Here is a 9,155-nt window from a genome sequence, read left to right as displayed (position 1 = left end):
TCGGTCCTCGGCTCAAAAGCTCAAAATCATCATAAGCAAAACGGGGGCCGCTCAGCTCCCTCCTAAGTGGAGTCTTTGGCACCTTGCACCTGCACGGTACCTGGTCCTCCGCTCTGCTCAGATGGATTTCGAACCCGGCCCCACGCGCCCGCCCCGAAGACTTTGCTTTCCGGGCTCATCCTTGGCCCGCCCTTCTGAACCCCCCGTGAAGTCGAAGCCCAGGTCCCGTCGCCCCTGCTCCATAGAGCCCTTTACTCCGCCCCGTACACTGAGAGCTGCTTGTGCCCCTCAGAGCTCACCCTCGGGCTGGGTGCTCATCGACATCACGTTATCTGTCTTTCACGAACAGCTGCATTTCTACCCTGCCGTCCCCAGCTCTGAGCCCGCTGGGGGCAGGGACAACGCCTGATGCTTCATTACATCCGGCCCGACAAAACAGTGCGTGCTTGGGACAGAGCGTTCGTGTTTAATTCTAGAGCTTCTCTTACCAGATTGAAGGAGGCTCGGCTGCCGGTTCGCAGAAGCCACGAGACCGAACGCCTCAGCCAGCGTCTCGGCCTTTCTATTTCTGACTTCGCAGGGGCTCCTGGAACCTCGGCTGTCAATTTAACTTGCACCGCAAACACCGTGGCGAGTGACCGGACGCGCTCACGGCAGTACCAGGTCTCCCTTCGCTGCACCTGGCTGGCGGGCGAGGCTTCCCCTGAGGACACGCGCTATTTCCTCTACTACAGGTTCCGACCTATTTTTACCTACGCAGATGGGTAGTCTCCTCCGGTCTTAAAAATCTTACGAGCCTTCCGATTTAGGTACGGCTCCCAGACCGAAGAATGCCGAGAATACGGGCAGGACGCGTCGGGGCGGAACGTCGCGGGCTGGTTTCCCGCGACTTCCATCGACGGCCAAGGGCGCGGCTCGCTCGCGGTGCGCGTCAACGGCTCCAGCAGCCGCGCCGCCATCCGGCCCCTGGACCGGCTGTTCGCCCTGCACGCCATCGGTAAGACGGCTCGGAGGCGCGGGCACCGGCCCGCGGAAGCTCGGCGTGGAAGGGGTGGAAAAGGTCGCCTCACCCCATTGCTTTCCAGATGCGAAGCAGCCACCGGCCCCTGCTTGAAAACCCCATGTGGCCGGAGCACACGAGGGGCCGGATAACTGCGGGGAGAGGCCGCGCCGGGCACGGCAGGGTCTCAGCAGCAGCGCCCCTGGCCTCTGCCCGCCAGGTGCCAGCAGCACCTCCCCCGCCAGTCGTGCCCCAAATCCTCCCACCCCCCAGTGGTGACCCAGCACACGGGGGAAGGGACTCCCTGCCGAGGGAAGCGATTTCACGTCTCAGCAGCTGTGGCTGCTGGGGTATTTCTTCCCCTGGGCCCTGCGATAGATTGGTGACACCTCCAAGCCACTCTGACCCCTGTCCCCACAATGGCCTCTCGGCTCTCGGAAGGCGGCCACGCTCCCATCCTGAGGCCTCTCTGGCCGGAGCTGCCCACCCCCACTTCCTCGTGCGTGCCCCTCGCCGTTCTGGTCTGCCTCCTCTGGACCGGGCTCAGTTAAAATGCCTCCCTCGGCCTGTGATGCTCAGATGTAAACATATTCCTTAGGGTTTCATTTGCTCAGTGGTCAAAGCAGAAGGCATCCTCCTTCCTTCTGGATATGTATATTAATGCAACTCATCAGGAGCCGTTAGCACAGCATCCGTGGGGACTAACGTGCCAGGCTCCGGTGGTGGCAGTCGTCGGAGTGGGCTGTGGACCCTGGCTCCCCTGCCGAGTTGCTGAGTGACCTTAGATGAGCTGCTCACTTCTCTGTGTCTCGGTCTTATCTGCAAAATGGGAGAAATCAATACTTCCAACAAGGTTTTTGTGAGAATTAAGTGTTAATAATTATAAAGTGTTGAGAAGGGTGCCTCGTGCGAGTATCCAAAAAATATGCAAACTGTTATTTAAAGGACGTGATTGACTTGTCACATATCTATATCTGTCCAATAGAGCAGAACTTTGTTTAAAGGATCACAGCATTTACTAAAGAGTAATGCAATTCTCTTCAATCGTTTATTTCTTAGGTGACCTAAAAATGTCACTTTCATGAAAACAGGTGATAAAAAATGCTGAGAAGGACTTAGAAAACAATGATATTAATGTGAAAATGGAACACAGTCTGGAACAGACCACAGGAATTCATTTGCTTATATGATTTGCACATTATTGAAACCAATTCCTCAGATTACTAAAACAAAGACTTTTGGGGTAAACCTTTTCTGCTTTGGGAGTGGCAGGTTCTGGAGACAGTGGGTCCTACCCTTAGCTTGTCTCTGTGATTCATTAATTGTGAGACTTTCGCCACGTAACCTAAGACAAGAACGCTCACTCAGAAATATTTCCTACCCACGTCACTTGGCCATAGGCAATCAAGTGAGATCTCGGGGGAGAGGACTCTAGTTCTTATTCAAGAGAAGACAAATTTAGCCCAGTCCATTCTTTTTATGCGAGAGAAAACAAAAGCTTTCCACTCCATGTCCCAAACAAACCAAAACGAGACACAAACGGCAGAATGAAACAAAAAACCCGAAGCCCAGACGGGGGAAGTGGTAGCGGGGGCCCACACCCCGGCTCCACACCTGGCTCGTCGGGGCGGGGCGAGGTGAGCGGGGCTGTTTCTCTCCAGGATCAGTTTACCCTGCCCTCGGCCCAACTCTAGGAGTGAAAAAGGGATGGGATTCAATCATTCCATGCCCGTTGGGATAGGAGTCCTGGACCGTTACACAGGGAGTTCTTTCCTGTTTTATGACAGCAGCCCTGTGTGAGCCTCCTGAGGGCCAATACTCGAGAAGGTGGCCTCCTCGAGATGCCTTGAGGAGTGGGATTGGGTGGGACCTGTCAGCCTGGATCACTGACCCCGCTCTCATTCCTAACCTAGATCAAGTAAACCCTCCGCTGAACGTCACGGCGGACATTGAAGGAAGCCGTCTCTCTATCCGATGGGACAAACCAGTTTCTGCCTTTCCAACCCATTGCTTTGATTACGAAGTGGAAATTTACAACGCAAGGAAGGGTTATTTGCAGGTAATTCTTCAGACCGTTCCGATGTTCAATGACAGCATTCTTTTAGAGACATTTCTAAAATTGTCTTCAGTGTCTGCTCTGGTTATAGCTTAGAACTAATGAGGTCAAAGATAACTTACGTCTACCCAGGTTTTATGTAAATAAACCCACCCTACTGGCCTTTTGTCTTGAAAGGACATACTTTTGGTTGAAAATAAGACAAGGTATCAGATAAAAACTCCTCAGCACTATTGTAGGTGAAGATGTAAAACGGCCGGTCACTATGGAAAACAGTGTGGCATTTAGAAAGCAATATCATGTGATCCAGCAATTCCGCTTCTGGGTGTATATCCAAAAGAATCAAAAACGACGTCTCAGAGAGAGAGATGTGTACATCCATGCTCACAGCAGCGTTAGTCACAGAAGCCAAAAAGAAGAAGCAACCCGAGTGTCCACAGACAGATGACTGGATAATGAAAATGTGACAAAAACATATGATGCAACATTAGCGAGCCTTGAAAAGGAAGGGCCTTCCGAAAATGAACCTTGAGGACCTTTTACTAAGTGAAATAAGCCAGACACAAAAAGACAAATACTGTACAGTTCCACTTATGCGAGATGCCAAGAGTGGTGAAATTCGTAGAGAAAGAAGGTAGAACGATGTTTGCCAGGGCTGGGGGTGTGGGATGGGGCGTTGTTTTTTAATGGGCAGATTATCAGTTTTGCAAGGTGAAGAGAGCTGGAGACGGATGGTGGTGATGGTCACACACCATGTGAACGTACTCGACGCCACTGAACTGGACACTTAAAAACAGTTAAAGAGGTGAATTTTATGTTCTGTGCATTGTATTACGACTTAGAAACTAACTCACTGGCATTAACGGACGAAAAGTTCAAGGGCAACTGGGAAGAAAGCCGACGTCTGCTGAGCATCAGCTGTGTGCCGAGCTTTACTGGACTCATTTGCCCCACTGTCTCAGTAACTCCGCTATGCAATTATCATTCCCATTTTACAGGAAAGCCAGGCACACACAGATTAAGGGACTTGCCCAAAGTCACAGAGCTAGAAAAATAGAGAGAAGTCAAGATTCAAACTCAATCTTACCATTGGTAGCAGCATGAAAGCTGATGTAGGTGGGGAAGGGTCACTTGGACATAGCGATGTCAGCTAATGGCTACTGCACCTGTCCTAGCAACAGATGAGGGGAGCTAAAGTAGGCAGTGGTCGTGGGGCAGGGGAGGAAGGGGGAGACACACATAGGAATAGTTAAGGTGCAGGTGGCAGGGACACCTCTCTGGTTTGGAGCCCAGGAGATTAGCTGGACGGTGGTGACACTGATCAATACAGAGCACCTTGGAGAAGGGCTCGTTTGTGAGAAACCGCTTCAACACTGGGCCAACGTCAGCTTAAGTTGCCTACGGCACCTGGGCACATATTATTGGGTTGAACCATCCAAAATTGCTGTTTTTGCTGATCAAACATGGGTTGGGTATTGGCTGTTTCCATACGATGCAACTTAATATTTCCTTAAGCTTGGGCTGTACCGAGATCATTCCACTGAACTCAATAATCCAAGAGTTAGGTGTTGCTATCCCTATGTGACAGATGAGGAAACTGAGGCTCAGAGAGGTCAAGGAAGTGCACTGGGGGTAATTGGAGGCAGATCCCACCCGCCCATCTTAGATTCAAGGTCTCTGCTGTTTCTACTTCTCTGTACACCCCCTTCTCCTTCCCCTCCACTCTCGTACATTAGAGATCAGTAAACTGTTTGTGTAAAGGACCAAAGAAACATGCCAGGTTTTGCAGACTGCATGGTTTGGGCCACCACTAGTCAGCTCTGCAGGCATAACAAACGCAAGCACAGATTGATTGTACAGAAACGTAAGTTTGCAAGCACTGAGATGCCGATTTCATGTAATTTTCATGTGTCATGAGACACTCTTTTGATCTGTTTCAGTCACTTAAAGATATACGACCCATTCGTAGCTTGCAGGCCCTACAAAAACAGGCAGCAGGCCAGAGGGGCCTGCAGATTGTAGTTTGCTGATGCAAAGTATGATGGAAACTGGGGGACATTGTTTAGAAACGTGACGGAAGGACAGGACAAGGGGATTTTGCATTCTGCTCTCGGCCGTCCCAGTGTTCCAGTCTGGGAGTATCCATCGGGCCCAGACGGATCATGCACATTGCACAGCTGCCCACTTTGTGTACGTGCTGCCAGCAGCTCGGAACAGACTCATTGCCATGTGTCCTCTCGATTTTAAATGGGTCGTCGAACAGTGAGTCCCTTGGCTTATACGCGACCCCCCATTCTGATCGCTGATGGGCATCACTTTAATTACGCGTCTAGAGATGATTACGATGATATTTTTTCCCCATTTAGGTAGAAAAAATGAGGACTCAGGAGTTCACCTCAGCTGTTCACGACATTTCCAAGTACTCCATTCGCGTGCGGGCGGCGGTGAGCTCCATGTGCAGGACAGCGGGGCCCTGGAGTGAGTGGACTCAGCCCGTCGTCATGGGTGAGTCTCTCGCGCTCATCTGAGAACCAGCGACCTCATTCGCGGTTCAAGCAGGTCGCCCTGGGAAGTGAGCACAGGCACCTGCGGGTGCTGCTGCTGTCACGTCTCTGCTGTGCCTCGTCCCCCAGTCCGCACACGGCTAAGCGTTCAAGCTTCTCGCTAGCGCCAGCCTTTCCAAAACCCTGCACCTAACTTTCCCCAGAATATCCGATTCTACTTCTATCTAACTTTTTATAATCAAAATTTTTATTTTGAGGTCCTTGTAGATTCACAGACATGATGCAGAGAGAGCCCGTGTGGCTTTCCCCCAGTTCCCCTCGAGGGTTACTTCTGGCAAATCTATGGTACGATGTCCCAGCCAGATACGATCCACGGACCTTATTCAGATTTCGTCACCTTCCTGGGTGCTCATTTGTGTGTTTAGTTGTGTGCAGTGGTGTCACACGTGCAGGTGCCTGTGTCCATCACCACAGGCAGGACACGGGACAGTGCCATCACCGCCGGGAGCCCTGCCGGTGTCCTTCTGCAAACACACACCTGTCTCTCCCTCTTCTCCCGGACGCTGCCAGCCATCCTCCATTTCCATAGTTGCCCCGTACCTAATTTGGGATGAACGCTTTTGTTTCTTAAAGAAGATGACAACACTGCATAAGGTTCAGGACCTACAGAATCTGGATCCGCCCCTGAGCCCTTCCTTAGCCTAACAGACGTAGAGGGTCAAAAGGATGGGACGTTGCCTGGGCTCCTGTGTTGATTCTGCGGCCTTTTGGTTCATGACCAAGTTGACTAGTTTACTTGGTAAATAAGAGGGCCATCGTATCTGCGCGTGGGGACTGTGAAGGGGGAGGGCCCACCTCTGTAGATGCCGGGCGGAGACCCCAAAACCCGGAGACGTGGCCTTGTACCTTGAAGACACAGAATTCATAGTCTGTGTTTGCCGCTCTCTGGGCGTCTTGGGCAGAAGACAGAAAACAACCAGTCTGTCGCGGGTGCGTGTCACAGCCGTGAGGCCTGGCGACGCTCGCAGACGTGGCTGAGCGTGGCTAAGATCCACGGGGACACGGGCTGACGGGAGATCTCTGGGGCCTAATGTAGAAGGTGCGGCTCGGTGCCCAGCTGGGCCCTCGTTTATGCGACCCCGACAGCTGACATTGCCGTGATGGCTGCTCAGGCACGTGAATGCCGTCTTCCCCTCATCCCACAGGAACTCGGCGATCGAGTGAAGCGTGTCCTTAAGGAGAGATTTCTCTCAGGCACACGCGAACATTCTCCATGATTTAATTCATTCTCTTGGGCTAGTGGGCGGGTCTTCGGGAAGTGCCCAGGCAGTGACTCCTTAGCCTGTGCAGACGTCACGCAGATCGGGGGTGCCCGTGGAGGCCTGGGAGAGCCGAGGGAAGGCCTGAGCCATGGCGGGGGGCGTTTGAGAGCCTGCAAGGGGGCCGGTGTGCTGAGTTCCCAGAGGCATGGCACCACTGCCGGGCAATCAGCACAGCCCCGTAGGGTGGCCCTCACATCACCCCACTGGGACCCGGGGAAGCAACGTGAGTCTTCCCAGGGGGGGGAAGGAAGTGAAAGGGGTACAAAAGGAACTGAGAAGGGCCCAACTTCACCCACTTCCTACTTCTGCCCGGGCCAGCGCCCCTCCTCCCCCGTCCCTAGGTTGGTGGCCCGACCTGGGACCGCCCCCAACCCTGCCTCATCTGCACAGATAAAATTCACTCCGCTCACCGAGAGCGAAACAGAGGAAACGTGAACCAGTCCGGGGAGGGGATTTTTATTTAACGAGGTTATAAATTTTAGCAAATGCCCACAGTCCAAGCTTAATTTTCGTTATTTGCATTTATGGGGAGGGGTTCTTTTTAAAAATGCGTCATGTTATTCCCCAATAGCACAAAACTCATCGGCCCCAGATTAGCGATATTTTGAAATGTCTTCCCAGCATTCCTACACCTGAGGTGTCAGAGGCTTGTTTCACGCTGTCCAAGGGCCTCAGAGGACATGGTGGAGACCCAGGCGGGGACCTGGGCTAAGGTCCCACTCTGCTTTCCGCGAGTCTGCGCTTTGACGTTCTAGTCAGTGCTGACTGTCGAGCGTTTGGAACTTGGAGAGATGGACCAGGAGATTCAGGTTTCGGCCATGGCTGTGCCGCTGTCCAGCTCTGTGACCTGAGCCGGAGATGGCACGCGATGGCATTGCACGAGCCAGGCCGTCGGAGACTGTTGGGAGGGCTGTGCTGAGAAGCAGTCTCAGGCTACTTTAGGTCATCTGTCACCGCTGCAGGGGAGAGGGAGGTGACCGGCGTGCCAGGGTTTCCCCACCCTGGACCTAGTCAGTCACGCTGTACCTCTCGGGGTCTCATTCCCTCACCTGTAAAACAGGGGTGCCATACCTCCCTTCCAACTCTGCCATTACGTTCCTCTGCTCCGTCAGCCCACCACAAACATTCCGAGAGTGAAACTGTGATCCATAATGAGTTTATTTTAAGCTGGCTTTTTATTTATCACTCGCTCTCCATTCTAGCACTCTCTTCCTTAAATAACAGCTTCCTGGTTTGAAACTGGGCTCATTATCATCGCCCCCCAGGTGTACCTCGCGGCCATTATCTATGGCAAATCCCATTTCATTTACTGCCACCCGCTTCATGAAAACGAGCTGATTAATATCATTATTCATCTTATAAATCCGTCGCTTCTGGAATTTACTCCCTTGCTCAGCTTAGGATCATTAATGAACTTAATCAATGCAGACTTTTCATTTTCGTCAAGATGATTAATAAACTTAATAGGAAGTCCGGGCCCCACTGGGACATCGGGTGTGACTCATCCTCACCCCTTGAGGATGTGGCCATCGCGACGCTCGGCTTGCTGTCTGTCCGGCAGTTTGGCTGCTCCGTTCACGTCCTGCAGGTGATCTGCCTTCTGTCCTAGCCTGTGGTGTAGCGGGCAGCCCACAGCCCTTCCTGTCCATTCTCACTCCAGGGCCCAACTCAAATGTCACCTCTGACTTAGATCTTAAGTCCTCCTTTCTTTTAAGGTCAGGAATTGGAGGCCCAGAGATAACTAAATAATTCAGTAGTTATCAAACAGCCAAGAAGTCGCTATTAATGGATAATTTTCTCAAACAGGTGACACCTGAGTCAATTAGTGGAGTGGATTCAATTAACCCGTTTCAGCCCAAGGTTACTAAGTGAGGAGTCAGACAGGGGATCAGTGAGTTTTGATTGACGAGAAAAGAGCGTCTGGAGGAGACAGGACCGCGGCCCAGCTTGGGTGGGCAAGGTCCCTGGAGGTCAGGGGGCTAGCGGGCGGCACTTCCGGGGACAGCCAGCGAGCGTGCACTCCCCGCCTGGCCCGAAGCTGTGCCGTAGGTCGCCTCCTGGGCCAGGATTTCCAGAGCGAGGAATAGCGTGTTCTGTGTTGAGATGGAAGGAGCGGTTTCACGGTTTGACTTCATCAGACTCATTGCATCGCCTGCTCTTCCTCCACTGGCTTCTGGTCTTATCTCAAGAGCCGGCTTCCCTCCTTTCGCGTCTTTCTCCTTTTTAAACTTTCTTAACTTCCACATTCTTCAGTTCCTTTATTGTCTCTGCTG

The 9,155-nt window shown here is 52.3% G+C and overlaps 1 protein-coding gene across 1 annotated transcript in view; it reads left to right on the top strand.

The window, feature by feature from the left end:
- Positions 1-408: 408 nt before the first annotated feature.
- Positions 409-9,155, top strand: part of IL5RA (interleukin 5 receptor subunit alpha) — a 23,686-nt gene continuing 14,939 nt past the window's right edge. Inside the window, exons 1-4 of the mRNA XM_011364737.2 lie at positions 409-734; positions 810-997; positions 2,914-3,059; positions 5,423-5,561. Of these exons, the coding sequence (XP_011363039.1) occupies positions 409-734; positions 810-997; positions 2,914-3,059; positions 5,423-5,561 (799 nt within the window). The remainder of the gene's footprint in view (positions 735-809; positions 998-2,913; positions 3,060-5,422; positions 5,562-9,155) is intronic.

This window comes from Pteropus vampyrus, unplaced genomic scaffold, assembly GCF_000151845.1.
Source record: "Pteropus vampyrus isolate Shadow unplaced genomic scaffold, Pvam_2.0 Scaffold100, whole genome shotgun sequence".
NCBI lineage: Eukaryota > Metazoa > Chordata > Mammalia > Chiroptera > Pteropodidae > Pteropus > Pteropus vampyrus.
This window is presented reverse-complemented; position numbering and strand designations above follow the sequence as displayed.